This window comes from Rhinolophus ferrumequinum, chromosome 20, assembly GCF_004115265.2.
Source record: "Rhinolophus ferrumequinum isolate MPI-CBG mRhiFer1 chromosome 20, mRhiFer1_v1.p, whole genome shotgun sequence".
Taxonomy (NCBI): domain Eukaryota; kingdom Metazoa; phylum Chordata; class Mammalia; order Chiroptera; family Rhinolophidae; genus Rhinolophus; species Rhinolophus ferrumequinum.
The window spans coordinates 5,425,136-5,443,661 of record NC_046303.1 but is presented as its reverse complement, the minus strand read 5'-3'; the positions used below and the strand labels follow the sequence as shown (position 1 = coordinate 5,443,661).

Sequence of the window (18,526 nt, the reverse complement as noted above, 5' to 3'; positions counted from 1 at the left end):
ATCGCTATTAATGTCTTTCTATACTCAGAATCACTGAAAATTGTATTGAGGGGAAAAAAGATCTTTTTAGAGAGAGAGAGAGAGAGAGAGAGAGAGAGCAATAAAAATATATGGAATAAGTAGGAATAAACATAACAAGAAATGTTCAAAGGTTATATGAAGGAAACATTTCTACATATATTTTATTTGTAAGATTTTAAAAGTACATCAGTACGACCCAGAAGGTTCTCATCGACGAGTACAGGACTTCAGAAAACGCAAATTCCTTTTTGCCCTGCAATTAATCACCAGCCACTTCAAGGAGACGAGGACAGAGACTGGCCCGATGTGGTATTTAAAATTTTGGGCTAAACACACACATCTGTGTGTTTCTACTTGAAAACTGGCAAGATATAAAACACATTTAAAATCTTTTTTTAAATACCACGCACCAACGATCCCTTAGAGGCAGCAACGTTATATGGTGCTTAAACAATGAATTTTTTTCCAACAATAACAGTTTTCTTTAAATTCATTTACAAAACCTCACCACACAGCATGAGGCATAATTTCCTGGTAAGCAACTATAAAGTAGAATTAACTATCCTCAAATGACTGTGGAGGGAAGTCAGCCATGTCAGATGAAGATGACCATAAACGCAGTTAAAAACATGCTCATTTACATAGCCCCCTAACCATGTTTAATTGCCACAGTAAAAATCCTAAATGTGTTCCCTTCAGATGCTGGTCTCTGCTTTTACAACTCAGAATAGTGTCAACTGAATTAACTTGTTTTATCGGAATGTCGCACTTGGCTTTTTAATTTACCTTACTGGTAACACTCACAAGCTCTAGCTGTCATGTCTACACATTTTGACCAGGCAAATTAATGTAATTAAATCCATCAAACTGATTTTTACGAGGTGAACAATGTGTTAAAAATAAAAAATAAAACAGCCTTCAGCAACATGAATCATCATGAAGAATGTACAGGAAAAAATACAGAGGCGCTGCTGTCCATTTCTACCTGGCACCTTTACACACCTGGAACACGCTCATCCACCCATGAACCAGTGAAGTGATGGTAAAGGAAAGGCACCAGCCAGTGTTAGAAATACAGCTGTGGCAGTCCTACGTCACGGCCACCCTACCTGCCACACGCCCTGATCTCTGCAAGGCACAAGACCCTACCTAGCTTTTCATCCTAGTGTTAACCCAATCCTTTGCCCACCCTACCTGAGCTCCAAAACCCACTCTCCATTGGGCTGTCACCCACTCACCTTGTACGTTCAGAGTGTAAAACCATTTGGCTTACTTTTGCTTCACTCTCTGGGTGCCTCACTCTCTAGAATGAACTATTTAATCAGTAGACCCGAGTATGTTTGGATTTGGTTTCCTTCCTGGACTAGCCTTTCACCTTTCCTCACCTGTACCACAGCTTCAGATGCTCACCTAACTACCCTCTACTCGTTGCTCAAAGACCAGGATACCTCCCAGAGTTAAGGATGAACCATTCACTCCACCAATTGTTAAGGTAACTCCCAAACATTCATGAAAGTATCTCTCCCTTATATATTATATAGAACCTTCAACAGGAAGTAGCACATGAGAGAGAAGTGAGTGATTCTGACCCGCCCAGGGAAAAATCACAAAGCACAAACCCATCTTGCTTTCCTCCCTAACACAATACCCGTTGGTTACCATAATGCCCAGCTCAGTGAGGAGTCAGAAACCAAAAGTAAGCACCCTAGGCAGCAAAGTGGCAATGATCTAGACTGACGTATTCCAACACACATTTAGTTGCACTAAAAGGCTCACTTAGCCAATTCACTAGATGACCCCTATTGCCATGAGAACTATGCAAGAGTGAGATTCCTCCAGTTTTCACACTAGAAGCAAAGTCGTCTTCCTGTGGCTGCCAGAAATGACCAGTCCTAAGTGTTGGTCTTATGCTCTTATACAGACCAGGGAAGATACTGGGAATTCAGAGACACGTGAAAGCTCTTTGAAAATGATGAAGATTAACATGGGTGTGGACAGAAATCAAGACAGAAAGAAAGGAGATGTGCTGTGATGTAATTACCTAGAGATACCGGCCGTTGACACTGTGATACATTTCATTTCAATCTTTGTTTCCCATGTGTACAGACTGGGTCCCTCGACTCCATTTCAGTGGCATTCTTTACTTCGAGCCAAGCTAGAAAACTAACCTAGAAAGTTCAAGTCTGCTCCGGAACTTCCTGACAGCTAGACTTTGGCCCAAAAGGGAGCCCTCACCAAACAGATGTGCCGTGTGACCTTGAGTCAGAGTTAACACAGTGTGGTGGAGGCAGGACGGGCAGCTGTTGCCTCTGCTGTTTTTACTTGCAAAATCAGTCAGAGAGAAATTTGATTTTTCGGCAGCATAGATCCTAATGTCCCATCCCTACTTTCACGAATGTCAAAGCCAGGGCCAGTCGTTCACTTTACCAGAATGAATCACAGCAGAGTTGATGAGCTCTTTGAGTCGGCAGCTGTGAGGTGGTCTCCTAACTGCCCTCAAGAAGGCAAAAGCTCTAGTTTCCCCAGCAGGCCTCTTGCAACGAGCAGCCCCTCCCGCAAACAGAAACATGCTCACTGCATGTAGCAAGAACTACAGTTTTATTGTGTTTGAATCACTGTACGTTTTCATCTCCTCTGTTACATAAGCTAGTGCTTACCTAACTGATAAAGAGCTCAACAACTATTCATTGAATGAATGCTGAAGATAAGGATGAAAATGAAATAGAAAAGAGGGAGGGAGGCTGGAAAGAACTGAAGAAGATGGACAGATGGATGGAAATCTAGATTATTTTTAAAAATTTATGGAATGAACATTTTTCCTGAAGTTTAGAATTTTTTGGTATCATAACAACCACTTTAGTAAATAACAGATTTGAATTTATTTTCTATTTAATTTTCTGAATGAGAAAAAAAATGTGTTCTCCATTCCTATCCTATTGAAACTTATATTCTAATATACCCCATAATTTTATTTAAATGTTTCAGGTTAAGATTATAATTTTGTCATATACTTAATTACACATCTAAAAGTTAAGGAGAAAGTCTTCCATAATACATGAAGCTAAAATCAAATGCAGACACCAAAATACCACATGTGCAAAAACTGCACTCCAATTTTACTGCATGCGTACAAATCATGGAGGCATGACAGAATGCTTTTACACCTTACAGTCTGGTCCAAAGACCTCTGACAGTGAAGAACCTTTCAGAGGTTCTCTAAGGTCTCCCTTTTCTGAATACATGTCTACATGAGGGCATATTTTCTTCATTTCTTCGACCAAAACAGTATATCACAACAGACTGAATATTAAAGCAAATATGGGAATCCAGCTCTTTCTATTAAGCCAGACACTAAAGAGAGCTATAAAACTGTAAGACAGTGCCACTCTTTTCAATAAATACTTTTGTTTTGGAAATAGTTGTTTTTCATAAAAATATCTATGTTAATATATAATGGGGTTAGTATTCTTATTTTAAATGAATTAATTAATAAATATATACTTTTTAATTTTCCCAGTTTGTATTTTTAATATGCTAAATATTGATAAAAACTAACCCACATCAACAAAAGCTTGTTGGGGTCCTCAATTTTTAAGAGTTTTAATAAACTATAAACAAATTAGCAAAATCCTATAACACTGCCAGAATTCCTTTTAGTAAACAACAAACTATATTTAAATTTAACTAGCTTTCTACAGGTATAAAATACTAGGCAGCCTTTCAAATTGCTGCAGTAGAAAGAACATGGTATTGAATACATGGGTTTAAATACTAGTTTCACAATTTGTAAGCGATGTGGGCCTCTGGTCCCTAGTATTCTCACTTCTACCAATATGACAAACGCAACAGTAAGCACAGCAAAACCAAAATCATTTCATGGTGCAAGCATTCTCGAACATTTAATTACCCAAGACTATATAGAGTGACTTTTAAATAATTATATACATTAACTGATTCAATTTTCTGGGAGTACCTATTTCACAGCCAACTCACTGTTCAGAGTTATACATTCTGTAGTAGCAGTTGCAGCATCACTGAGTGTGGCTGAAGCCATCACAAAATTGGTTCTTAAACAGCTGTCCTGTTTTATGGAGTCTCAACAAAATACTTACCTGTTCACATGTCTGCACTGATTTAAAGATTTCTTTCTCAGTGAAGCCTGGATATGGCCCAGGGACGCACCCACCTTTCAGTGAAGATGGGGTCCTCTAAGAGAGCTGTCTAGGACACTCATCTTTGATGGCAGAAAATCAATTTTATCATAACCTGTTTGTCAGGCATCCACAACCTAGAAATCTACTCTCCAATAGTAACAATCCAATAAACTCTCAATGGGCATGATCTCAATTATTTTTGTCATCTAAGTTTTACAAAAAGGATGGTTGAGGAGAGTTAAGGTCTGAAAACAGTGCTTCAAAGCAGTAGTTTTTTTTCTTTTTTTTTTTCTTCCATGCTCCCAGAAGAATATTCCAAAACTCTGCAATACACTTTTTCAGTTGACATCTAAAATTTTTCATCGTAAGTTTAAATGGGATATAATTTCCAGTATGTTGTAAACATTCTCATTTGAAAACAAAACTGTTACATCACTCTTTAAAGGGTACAAAAAAAATCTAAATTCCCCAGGAATTTAATAGACATGCTCATCCATTTATAAAATACTTTAAAAGTAAGAAATTTTACGTGGTTTTTGCTTGAACTCATTTACATTCATTTCCACACAGAATTCTACCCTAATTAACACATTTCTTTTATTTCTGAAAGTTTTTATTGATCGCCCTATCATACTGCTCTACAATAGAAATATTTATCTTCAAATCTTGCAACTGAACTTTGAAATTCTGTTTATTTCAGACTTAAAAGTTCAAACTAAAAACATATATAAGAAATGCATTTCTTTATGAAATGGATGAAGTTCCCTTTTCTTCTTTTTTAAAATTTTTCATAGGCCTCTAAATATTACTTATGTGAGTATGAGACAAGGTTGCACATCAATTTTTCTATTCTTCATTTTTCTCTTTTTATGAAAGGATTGAAAAATCTTGTTCACTTATATAAGAAGATGAACAGGGAAAGAGTTTTGTTACGGCAATGTTGCTCGATTCTTCAAAATCAGTTAATCATACATCAAATATTTTTCATAACCTATCATCTAATAACTCAATTTCATCTTCCTACAAGTTTCTTGAAAACAAAGAACTGAAAACCACTTCAGTTACAAAAGGATCTGTTACCTACTAATTAGGTCATTCACTTTTTCAATACCAATACTGATACTTCTAACTGATCCTCTGCTTAATGCAAGGGATATTTTCTACCATGGGGAGAGGAATGAGTGAGAGGCCCATCTGTATTCTTCTGGTGACAGGAGAGAAGAGCAGTTGTGAAGAGGGAAGCAGAAAAGGAAAAACTGCTTCAGAGATGCTTTCTCGGGTGGACCAATTTTAGGAAAGACTATGGAAACTGCGGACTTAGAAATTGATTCCTTCAAAATCAACTGTGTCCTTTGTAAAGAAATCACGTACTAATCGGAAGACCTAGGTTTAAGGGATACACTATTCTTCCACTCCTTTTAGGATTGTAATTTCTGTCTTTCTCTCTCTCTCTCTCTCTCTCTCTCTCTCTCTCTCTCTCTCTCTCTCTCTCCCAAAAGCCCTTTAACAGAAAGCAATCATATGAAGATCACCTCTGCATTTATTATAAAAATACTGATGATGACACAATCATCCCAACAATACATAAGTTCTAAATCCTTGCTACTCAAAGTACGGTCCTCAGAACAACAACGTAAGTATCATCTGTGACCTTGTTAGATATGCAAAATTTAGGCCCCATCCCAAACCTACTAAATCAGAATCTGATTTAACGAACTCCCCAGGAGATTCATATGCACATAAGCATATAAGCACTGGTCTAAGAAGAAGGGAAATCCTTTTGAAAACTTAATAGGTAGTAGACATTTGTCTCTTGATGAAATAGTATTTCCTCGTTTCTGGTAAGAATTACATAGCCCTCATGTTTCCACTGTTGTCCATCTTACTAGCACCAGCCCGTTTATTTCCTAAGAGTATAAGGCTCAAACTAAAACACATATTGGAAACACATTTCTTCCCATTGCCCTGGACTTCCTCTCCACAGCAGCTAGGGCAGAATTTACATCACAAATCTGACCACAGCACACCCCTACTTAAAAGCCTTCAAGGCGTGTCCAAGTTCAAAGTAAAATACAGTATGTGAGCACTTGGTTACCTGGCCCGGTTACCTCTCTCATCTCCTCTCCCAACTGCCTTCCATTTCTTACTATACTATTCTTTTAGCGCCCCGCACACACCACGGGGTACCTGTCCAGCGAGCTGTTGCTTACTCCCAAAGAATACCCTCGCCCTAGTACTGTCCCACTAATCCTCACTTGTTATTCAAGGCCCAGGTCAGGCATCTTCTCCTCCAGGAAGCTGCTGCTTATGCCAGCCCCACTCACACTCACACACAATGGGCAAGGTTTATTTGCTTTGGATTCCCACAGAACTTCGCATTTTATATTTAAATCATCCCTATCTCCCTAAATAGACAATAACCTCCTCCAGGGACTAACAAAATTAAGGACATAAAGCAGGTAATAAATACTGAGTCAAATTGAATAAAATAAAATTGAATTCTTAATTATAAAAACTGTAATCCCTCTTACAATTAGCATATTTGCTTCTTCCCTGATCTTCTACTTTTGGTGTTTTTATGCCATCTGGTAGTTTTTTATGTTTTGGTTTTATTTATTTATTTATTTTAATAATCTACCTCAATTCCTTTTTTGCAACAAGGCAGGGTACAAATATAGAACATGACTATGTGACTTTGGTTAAATTACATAATCTATTTATATCAATTAAACAGTAATTATAAAATCATGTCAAGTAGGTAATATCAAATTTGGGATCCATGTGAAACATTTTATACAAACTATAAACATTAATACATGGCGATTGTTTGTTTTTATTAAAATCATATCCAATAGCAAAAATTACAGTAGTTAGAACTTTAAACCAACAGGAAATACCTTAAGAAATAAGACAAACTTTAAATGAGAAGGTCCTAACCTTTCTACTGCTACACTTTTAATATTTACTTCAGTATAATATTAATACCCTGGAGTGGCCTTTGCACAATTCTATGTTGTCTTAGTCTCCTGTGCTTCAAGAAGGATGTAGAAAAATAAGTGATCATTTGAAATGGCTCAGCTTCTGAAACACAATCTGCCATCATGAATATTTTATTTATTGAAAATATTTTCAGGCTTATCCTTTTCAGCAATCCCACATCATAATACTTTATGTCACCTGCCTGTGACAGAAATCATTACTAACCCCGTACAGAGGCTCCTTTCACACCACACTCGAGCAGCTACAATATGGCAGCCTCGTCACACTCCTGAGGAATACTAGCGCAAATGCATAAAGGACTATAAATAAGGCAGAGAGAATTAAACCGTCATAGGTTGTGAAGGATGCATCTTAACATAAGTCAAAGAAACTCAATAAATAACCAGTTTGCTGGAGGATGAGAAGAGGAAACAAGCACCAACTGGCTTAAAACCACAATTTGTCAACTTATAGAACCAGAAAACTAGCACCCACATCTTGGTTTTACATGCCATTGCTCACTAAAGAGAATCACGGCTCCTTGGAGAGCTGGCTGATTCCAGAGCTGGCCAGAGAAGGTACACGATGAGCCTGGGGCATCTTGTTATGCCAGAAAGGAAGGAAAAGCTCAAAGAATGATAAGGCATGTCACAAGGACTCAGAATAATAAAAGATGGGGGAAAGGGAGAGAATAGGAAAACAATAAAGACAGAGAACAAAGGGGGAGACAGGAAAACTCAGAGAGTAGAAAGCCGAGAGCTAACTGTTAGAAGCAGAGTTGCTGCTGGCGTTGGAAAACCACCGGTTTGCACCCACCGCAATGAAACCTGGTTCAGGCAATAATTATCAAGAGACGCTAAACCAAGAGGTTTTGATCAGGAGCAGCATGCGTACGTGGTCTCAGACTGTCTCCCCAGGGACTGCTCACCAGTAACAACTGGGCATATTGGACAACACCCGGACCAAGTGGACAAAGCGCTTCCAAGTGACAAAGCAACAGAGAGAAGACTTCTTCACCTACTCTCCATCTCCACACATGAGATAATCCGTATTTTTAAAATCCTTAGTATGCTATTCAGAAAAGGCTGCCTTTATCAGACACAGAAAAGGAGTTTTCCCGGGAAGCGAGCGCGCTCACACAGATGGATGAAGTGAACATATGTCATTCGGTGGCAGCCCAGCTTCCAGCCCGGTTCCAACATCACTTCAACTCCCTTTGGGGGAATCTTCTCCTCCGCTGTGCAGCCCTGGTGAAAGCATGAAACCAAATACATGTTCTCTGACTACAGAAACAAAGACAGCCCTCGGGGACAGCTTCCAGAACCCTTCTACTTCTGGGGATAGGTTGGTGAGCACAGAGGCAAGCTCAGTCAATCAGACGCACTCTCTCAGGAGTGGGTACATGAAGCCGAGTCCGTGCACGTGCCGAAGTCACGGCTAGGGTCGGCTCATGTCAGCAACAGAACCGGGCGTTTTGGTTGAATGTTCTCGCTGCCTGCAGACCAGCCAAGCTCTTCTCTGTTCCAAGCATAGGTCTGCAGTCTCTCTTCGATCCCAGGGAGCTTCTCCCACCCCAGACACTTCTAATAAATTCCTTCTTTGCTTTTAAGTCAGAGTCTATTTCCTTTGCTGGCAACAACCACAAAGATGATAAGTGTATGGAATAAAATATAAAGACATAGGGAATAAAATGATATAATTTCGCATCTCTTTGGATGACTTTTATTCTTTTCTATTGGTTTGGTGCATTGGAAAACATCCTGGCCGAAGAACATGAGGATCTAAAACCTTGTGCAGGCTTTCCATCAGCTGGCTTTAACATCCGAAGTGTGAATTCACTCTGCTGCTTGATTTTTTTCCCGTCATCTATAAAGGAAGTGGTTTGAACTGAAAGTTTTCTTGTAGTCATCAAATATGCTTTGTAGAAAGGAGATTCTGAACGACAATACCAATAATATAGACCCTCTTTCAAGAAATAAACATATGGATGATAGATGAATTTAGCTCTTCCCATTCTTTTTTAATATTGTCTTGCATGCAAATGAGGTGGTATAGTCATTTCTAGCATGACAAATAAACAGAAATCAAATACTTTCAGACTGTTTCCCTGAGAGAATGACCTCACTATCTCAGAAGACATAGCTGTAAGGAATAAATAGGCTTGAAATATTATTACTCAGTAAATACCATTATATTTATAAGATCCACAGGCAAAGTGCTTCTTCTGTAGATGTTTACATTTTCTAATATCACAACATTCTCCTGAAATGTGCCTTTCTTTATGTTCTCAAATGTGTATAAATACCAGCCTTACATAAAAGTTTCAAGTTCAGAGAATATATAATCCCTTTTAAAATTCATAGACGCGTTTGATAGACATGTTTTGCTAAATATATATAAAGTTGACCGGTGCCCTTACTAAGGAATATATCTATGAGAGTACTAGGGGTTCAATTTTCCCGAGAGACGTAAGTTACTAGTGTCCAAATCGGCCCATTTTCTTAAACTGGCATTAACCATAAATTGGCAAGAATCGAAAAACCCTGCGGGAGGTCATACCACGAGGTCAGAAGTTTCAATATTGAAACTAAGACATCCGCAGACGTGTACTACTGTGAATTCTTTAAAAATTAAAAAGTGAAGCCATCCTCAAAAAGCCATTCAAATCAAGAAGACTAACAATCATTAAATCATAGCTCTATGAATAATGATTACTTAGCATGAACATTAATCAAGCATTTACTGTATTTGAAATGCTAGGAGACTTTGTTCCTCTCTTGAAAGTTTTGTTTCCCTAGACCTCAGCTTGTGAACACTATTTATTACTGACTCTCAACAATTCAAAACCCAGGGGATGCCATCTGTCACGTAAGTCACTGTGCTAAATTCTGGGGCAGCAAAGAGAACTAAGAATTGGTCTCTGGCCTTAGGGTACACAAAGCCAGGAAACCGATATATTGTGGTACATACGAGAAGAGAGACGGCATCTAGAAATGGTACCTAGTCAAGGAAGCAATTAACTGTTTGGGGGCAGAGAAAAAGCTACAGAGAAGAGGTGATATATTAAACCATGATAAAAAGGTAAAAAATATTACTACTAAAACTGTATCTAGAGAATGGACCTCACAGTCCGTCATACCTGAGGGTAAACCCCAGCTCTGTGCTCTGGTGGCCATGGGAAATGGAGGAGGTGGTTTGGAAACCCACAGTCTTGCCCTCATGCTGCCAGTGGGTTGTGATCCTACGCAATTTCACTTAATCTTTTTAGGCCTGTTTCCTGGTCTATGAAGGGAGTCAGAGAGTCACGCTTTAATCTCTGATTTTCCCTCTGGTTTTTTCATAAGTCTGTATTTCATATCAAGTTATAAAAATTCTTATGTCAGTTGGATGTCTTCACTTAGCAAATATGTATAGAAGACCTACTATGTGCCCAGCACTGTTCTAGGCACATAGGATATATCACAACAGGCCAAAATGTCAAGGAGATTACACAGAAAACATCTATTGAAAAACTTAAAACGGTTCAATGCCTCTTTGTTCACACATCATTTCCCTGTGAGGAGTATATATTTAAAATAACACTGAGAAATTTGACATAACTATGAACATTAACACATAAAGAAATTTAGATGAAGATGAAGTGTAGTTGATCACACTGACCTCAAGATGTTTCTCTAAATTCACACCGAATCAGTCTGGACAACGTGACAGAAAAAGCAGTGCATTAAAGAGCTCTCTTGAACCAGTGTGGTACTACTTGTCTTCTTCGTTTCAACTCTTAACATCGTTTCTGGAGAGCTATGATATAACCAAGCGAGTTTTATTTACGGGTCAATGAAATCTTTACATGGTAAGAAAATATAAATACAAAAACCTATCATCTCACTTCTTTTTCAGATAGTCCACTTCCAGATCTCGTCTTTTCCAGCCTTGTTTCAGACTGTTTTATTACACAAGGTCTTTATCTGCAAGTCATACATTATCACTTTTCAAAAACTGGTTTATTATTCAATAAGCAGTTGTGGGGCATCAGCAATCGCAGGCAGCTCCCGCTGGGAGAGACACTCACTCAGAGCACGTCCAAGACGGGGGTTGCTGGAAGGATGCGAGGTGAGGGAAGGAGGAGCAGAAACCACCTGCTCCCGGAATACACCGTGACTGGGGAGGCACGTGACAACTCCGTCTTCTGGGCGTGGCCTCTTGCGTCCCTCATCCACACACTTCTCTGCGTGCCCCTTCCCGTGATCTCATGGTGATCTCCTCCTCATGGGGGCCACAGCTCCCTGCGCTCTGCTGCCTGCCTCTGTGTCATTCTAGGAACTGCATCCCCTTCTTCGGAGAGAAGATCTTACTGGGTCGTGCTCACTGTCCCGCATACAACATCCCTGTGGGACCGAGGTCTCATGTCGCGCCCCCTTCCACACCTCTGTGCCTTGCCTGCCTTCAATGGTCAGGATGATGGGGGCTGGGTAAGGGAGGGGTCACACCATGCCAAAAAACAAACACAAAAGCCCTGGTACCAGGTGCAAAAGGAACCACTCAAAAGAGGGCTATGGCAGGCGGTTCTACAAGGTTTCTAAGAAAGATGCCCCAGGCACTCAGGCACCTTCCAGGAAAGTTCAGTACAGGATGCTGGTGTCTCACCATAAAGACTGCACCTACACAGACCGACTCACAAGCCATGTCCACCAAGTGAGGTCATTTCTTTAAAGTCACAGGAGGCAAATACACACAGCATGTACCAGAAATTTACAATTCAAAAAGGTGTGAAGAGGGTCTGTGTATGTGTTTTTGCATAAATAAGCTCAGCTTGGGAAACTATTCTTTAAAGCAAAACCAAACCAAAATACATACGAACAAAACACACTAAAATCACGATTTTTAAAGTTGAGCAAGTCAGCATCAAATGTGCACTGCAAAGCGTCATGTCTTAAATCTCAGCTCTCGACCATCATAGTCTCCCAGCTGTGAAACTCAAATACATTAACAAACGGCCAGGATTCTGCGTGAGGGAGCAATCACCCTGGGAGTATTTTCCAAAGCTTCAGCAGCCTCATTTTACGAGGGAGGGGAGGGCAGCCAGCCCTGCACACGCCAGCCTGAGGGTTCTGTCCCGGCCTCATATGTAAAAGTAGCAGCAACTACAAAAGAAAACTCAACCAAGGGAAGTTTGGAATACAGTTTGGTCTATGGTGAAGACTTTCATAAAGTACTGGAGCCACATGAAAGAAGTGGACACCCATCACTTGTTCTCTTCCTTTCTGATGGAGGGCAGGAGAAAACACATCTCCGAGGGGAAGGAAGTCGCCTCAGAATGAAGTGGACACCAAGGAAAGCAGAGAAGAGATGTGAAAGTGACTGGTAGAGGCAACGATCAAGCCTCACCTCCAGCCTCCATAGCTCTGGGTTTTCCCCCTTATATCCAGGCGAAGAGATTCTTGGGCCTTTCACACTGTGGACAAGGCATCATCACTTGGGAATTTTCTGTACTTTTCAGGAAATCTAAAACTACTCTAAAAATAAAGACTATTAATTTAAAAGTGAGGTTTCAAATGATTGCTGATACTTGCATCTCTTCTGAGGAGTTTTGTGTTGTTTTTTTTTAACATAAGCAAGTTCTGTTTCATAAAGAAGAAGAACATGGTAAGAGTGGGGGCAGTCACAGAGAGAGAAGGAATTATAAGCTGCAAAAGTGATTTCCTTCCCGAGTCTCCCCAGGATGGTGAACACGACGATCAGCAGGGGTGGTAGGAAACCCTCGTCTCACACCACCGACACACGAGAGAGGATAGCATGAGCAGGCAGAATTCCTCATGCGTTACGTGCTGTTCCACACACTGTGAGACTGTGAATCATACTCTCACAAATACCCACAAATCTACACACTTAAAGGAACAACTTGTCAGGATGAAAGTGAAAAGGAAGTAAATCAAGTGTTGATTTCATCTGTTTCTTTACTTAGTGAGGAATAGGGCCTACAAAAGTATACAGTTTTCTCATTACAGAGGATTAAATGACTTATCCCCAAATACTTAAAAGTGGCAAAAATGATACTTGAAAAAAAAAGAGAGAGAGAGACTCTAGAGGAAGAGACCACATGCCTCTCACAGAGTGAACGTGTCTTAAATGTAACTGAAAATGCTAATCAGGCAAAGGAAAACAAATTTTCTATGAAAAGGAAAAAAATTAGAGATGGTCCAAAAAGTGACCATAACGTTGGATGGGGGTGGCACTAAGAAGTAAAGGTGGGCCCCAACTCCCCAGAAGTGTTGCTGTGAGAACTGAATGAGATAATGTCTGTAAATATATTTGGCAAGTGTCAGGTAGTAAAAATATTACAATTGGAGAAAAACACTGAGGAAAGGAGAAACTGCCTTTCAAAAGTGCACCGATAGGTGAAGCAGAAAAGAGGTCATGCACTTGGGCCCCTTTCCTGGCTCCCTGACGCTCTCGGGGCTGCCACTGGTAACGCTGCGCAGGCGGAGAAGTTTGAACTTGTGTGTTGTCCTCCACAACTTCAGTGACAAGCTTTGCTGATGCTTGCAGTTCCTACAGAGACAAACCGGTTAGTAAAGGTTATGAACTAAAGGAAACTGCCTTCAAGGACAGGATGCGAGGATAGAACAGATTCTAACCCCAAAAGGGAAAACAAGCAAAGATGGGATTCAACATATTTTGTGCCAAATTAACTTCTCCTCTGCTGACTATGGTAGCTCACAAGTCACTTGCCCCCTGGCATGAATGGAGAACCTGGGAAAATACATCAGAGATTTAAAGGCACCCGTTTTTAAGTTGAGGAACTCACAGAAGACAAGAACAGCTTATGCTTTAGAAAACACTGCTTTGAATCAAATCAAAGTAAAAAAAAAATGCTTGTTTTTTCCCCCGGCTTTTTTAATCATGAAGGCAAATATGCCAAACACCTGCTTCTGATGCTAGGCTTGCTTTGACTCTTCCTAGGTTGGCCTTCAGTACAGACCCCGTTCCTGAAAAAAGCTAAACCCTCATCACAGCCACTTCCAATGACTTAATGAGCTGCAGAAACCAGGTCTGTAGAAATGGCTCACATGCTAGCATTTGACAGTGTCATAAGTGCCTGTAAATGAATATTGAATAATGCAAATTGTTGACAAGGCATTTGCATCAATCAAGGGAATAGTCATGTAATAAATTCACATCTGACCTTTTTAACCTTTCCTACTATTGATCATTCTGAAGCTGGTAGGTTCCTGCACGAGGCTGATGGCCGGAAGGAAACAGAAAGAAATGAAGAGCATCCTAGGAGAATGACTAAGAAAAAGGTACAGAACTTGGTGACAGAATCTACTTCTTAGGGGGAAAAAAACGACAAGACTTAGTTCCACAACCCGAGCTTTTCCAAGTCTGTGCTATCCCCACGTTATCACTGTCCTTGGATCTAAACAGCACAGCTCCCGCGGGCACAACTTACCAGCAAGCTCCTTGCATTTTCTTCAGTAATAAGGCAAGAAGGCCATCCATACAGTTCTTATCAAGTGAAAGCCAAAGTCAAATCCTGAGAGTCAGGCAAGTAACGGCACAAGTAAAATGCCTTTGGTCGTAAATCAAAAGCTAAAAGGGCCTGAACGAGGGTGACCCTTTAACAGTATTCTCTCCTAGCTTGACAACCCAAGTGAGAAAACAAAGTGTGGGGGTGAGGGGTCATCACCTGTGCAAAGACATGAGACGCAGCATCTGATAAGAGTTCAGGCAACTTCCCACGTGAAACCAGGTAAAGCTGCTATCAGTAGGACTAGGCTTCTGTTCTCAGAGAAGATATGAAACGTTCCCATCCGATTATGTCCAAAGATGATACTGTGATCTATCAAGAAGACGTGACTACTTTTGGTGAATGCTTCAAACGCCCTCCAGTTCTGCCTCTGCCGAGCAGGGTGCTGCAGTCTCCCACCTACTTGGGAGGTGCCGAGCACAAGTCTTAACTGAATGATGAACTCGGCAGGACTTCCAGGATGGAAATGAGACTAACAGTCCTGTCTGCACCTGGAGACCTGTTTGCCAAGCATCAAAGGAAACAGGCTTGTTGAGCGTCGCTGTGGAGAGGAGAGACGGATCAAATGATAGAAGGTACGGATGAAAAAGCATCAAACGAAACGACTGCCTTGTGAGGCAGTGAGATGTCTGCCACCAAAGGGTGGCATTGGCTCCACTTGCTGAAAACAGTGTTTCCTAGGCCTGGTACTCATCTGGCTCCTTCATGAAACTGAGGGGAAAGCCCGGAAACACACAGTTTTAACCAGCAGCTGGGATGATTCTCACATAGACTGAAAACAGTATACAATCCTGGCAAAACAACCAGGCCCTCGCAAACCTGTGGACAGATTCCCCACATGTGGTGAAACTGTGATTCCCCACATGTGGAGGAACTGTGACGTCTCTTTGAAATTTAATTTCTATGAGATCACAAGGGCAGGTAAAACAAAATAGCAGCGGCAGCAGCAATAGTAATACAGTGAACTTGAGAACATATATGACTTAAGATGCACTGTAGTGTCATGTCTAAGAAACCAGGCTCTAGATGTAAAATGGCCTGGATTCAAGTCCTGCGCCACTGACTAGCTCTGCAACCTGGAGAAAATTATTTACCTTCTCTAAGCCCCAATGATTTTATGGGTGTAATTCTCAGCTCACAGAGAAATGAGGAGTAATTAACTCTGTGTTAAACATTTACCTAAAATTATAGAGAATGAAGAGTCATGGCAAGAAAAGAATGGACAAATCTGACGTGTTTTTAGTTAAAAATACAAATTACGAAAGTTTAAAAACAAAAGAAAAACCAATCTTAATACTTTAAAACACAGATACAGCCAATAAGCATATAAGAAATAGTCAAGGCCATTATTCATCAGGTAAATGCAAACCTAAATCACACCCGCCGGGACAGCTATAACAAAAAGTCCTTTAACGTGCTGGTGGGGGTGTGGAGAAATGGAAACCTCCCTCTACTGCTGGTGAGAAGGTAAAATGTGCAGCCACCTCTGAAAAACAGTTTGGCAGTTCCTCAAATGCTTAAATATACGAGTTACCATATGATCCAGCGATTTCACTCCTAGCTGTATACCCAAGAGAACTGAAAACAGCCATTAAACAAAAATTTGTGCATGAATGTTCACAGCAGCATTAATTGTAATAACCAAAAGGTGGAAACAATCTGAATGTCCATCAACAGATGAGTGGATAAATTAAATGCGACATATACAAACAAAGGAATATTATTCAGCCATAAAAAAAATAGTAAAATACTAATATTAGCTTGGTGTAAAAGTCATTGCGGTTTAAAAGGTTAAAAATAATTGCAAAAACCGCAATGACTTTGGCACCAACCTAATACATGCCACAAACATGAACCTTGAAAATATTGTGCTAAGCAAAAAAGTCAGTCACATAAAACGACATATTTTATAATTGCATTTCTATGAAATATTCAGAATAGGGAAATCTACGGAGACAGACATCAGATGAATGGTTGCTAGGGGCCGAGGGGAGCAGGGACCGGGGGTGATGGCTAAGGGTTCCTTGGGGGGAGGGGTGTAGGGAGCGGGCCCTGAGCTGACAAGGGCCTTGCGGCTGCCAGGCCATTCCCAAGGGAAGCCGCGCCTCAGCATCTGCCCAGAAAATACAAGATAACACGAATACAGCCACAAACATACAAACTTACCAATACACAGAACAGAATGTTCTACTGATACCTGCTTGTTCTGCTAATACTTGTTTGTATAGACAATTGTTCTAACACTGCATATAAACCCTGTGTGAAATAAAGACTGTGCCACTGCCCCACCATCCGAGGACGGTGGACCTCCGGATCCCAGCTTTCCCGTCTCTGCGTCTTTTCTCAATCTCCTCGCCCTTCCCCCTCAGGCCAAGCCTTCCTGGCTGCCCAGGCCATGGCAGAGGGGCATGAAAATGTTTTAAAAGTGATTATGCTGATAAATGCACAACTCGGTGAATATACTAAGTCACTGAATTATACACTTCAAATAGATGGATCATATGGTGTATGGATTAAATCTCAATAAAGCTACTTTTTAAAAGATATACCAGTGGTGCCAAAAAATGTATACACATGACTTGCATTCATCTTTTGTTACCAGTATATGTTGAGTATTACAATTTTAATACAGTATTTTCCTTTCTTAAAATGTGTATACATTTTTTGGGCACCCTCTGTGTAAAATAAGGGGAAACATCTCTCTATGATAAAAGTGTGTGAAGCTTTGCGTGCCCAGCACCCTTTTCTTTGGGGAGCAGCCTTCCCCATCTCTGTGTCATTCCAGGAGGGCTGTCACATGGCGCCCACACCCCACTCTTGGCACAGAAGCTGCTCGAAATTTCTGCCTCTTGCCTCTCTGAGCTGTTTCTGTGCTTCCTGAGGCCTCCTTACTCAAGTCTGTTTTCAATTCTGTGTATGTCCACACTTTATACACTAAATCCCTCTTTTTTTGCTTAATCTCTCAGTGTAGCTTGCTTGTAATCACAAAATTCTATTTGATATACACTCTCAACTCTCCCAATCCTTTCTCTAGAAGTGATTCTATAAGCAATTTGCTATGAACTCTACTACATTTTCTATATATATATATACAGTTTCATATCCACATATATAAATATGTCTTACTAGCATACTACTATATATTGTATGACTACACCACAATTAATTTTGTCATTCGTCCATGAATAGTTAATTGTTTTATTTATCCATTGTACTGTTAAAATCAAGGAGAGTAGGGGGTACCCATAAAAAAATACATCACGTTAAAATCCAACAAACATTACTGAATAGACTTAGTGGTTAAAAATAAAAAAATTTACATACTTTATAGAGGAAGCTGAAAAATAATTTTTAATTAATTTTTGTTCACAGTTTAGTTTGGCAGATAACATAGAACAATTATTATCAGAAAATAAGCAAAATTGCATGACAATCATCTTATACAAGTTGAAGTTATGCAAATTCAATTCAATTTTATTAAATGTCAACTGTGTAATATGTTTCAATGTGCTGGTTATATTGGCCCTCCACCTGTCCAGAAACAGACCTTACAGCTCAGCATACTTATGCACCTAGTCAACAGTTTGAAATTGTCACAAGTGCGAAAATTGACACACAAAATTTTCAGAATATCAAATATACTTAGGACCAAAAGAGCTCCTGACCTTTATTATGGTAATAAAGTCTACGTTATTTAGTGCTTACTAAGTCATATGATCTCAGTTATTTCTCAAAACAATCCTCTGAGGCAGGTATTATTAGTATAATAACCCAGGGTATTGTGGTACAGTAAGTACTCACTTAACATCCCAGCGAGGCTCTTGGAAACCGAGTTGAAGCGACA

General features: G+C 40.0%; 1 protein-coding gene across 6 annotated transcripts in view; it reads right to left on the bottom strand.

Moving 5' to 3' along the window:
- IMMP2L (inner mitochondrial membrane peptidase subunit 2) overlaps window positions 1-18,526 on the bottom strand; it is a 706,765-nt gene that overhangs the window by 555,242 nt on the left and 132,997 nt on the right. The window contains exon 5 of one of the 6 annotated variants that reach the window (XM_033088456.1): window positions 8,342-8,401. The exons of 4 other annotated variants lie outside the window; for them this stretch is intronic. In XM_033088456.1, coding sequence (XP_032944347.1) covers window positions 8,356-8,401 — 46 coding nt within the window. In that variant the 3' untranslated portion in view covers window positions 8,342-8,355. Of the gene's footprint in view, window positions 1-8,341; window positions 8,402-15,017; window positions 15,394-18,526 lie in introns of those variants that run through there. One more of the 6 variants, XM_033088457.1, reaches the window with a different exon arrangement.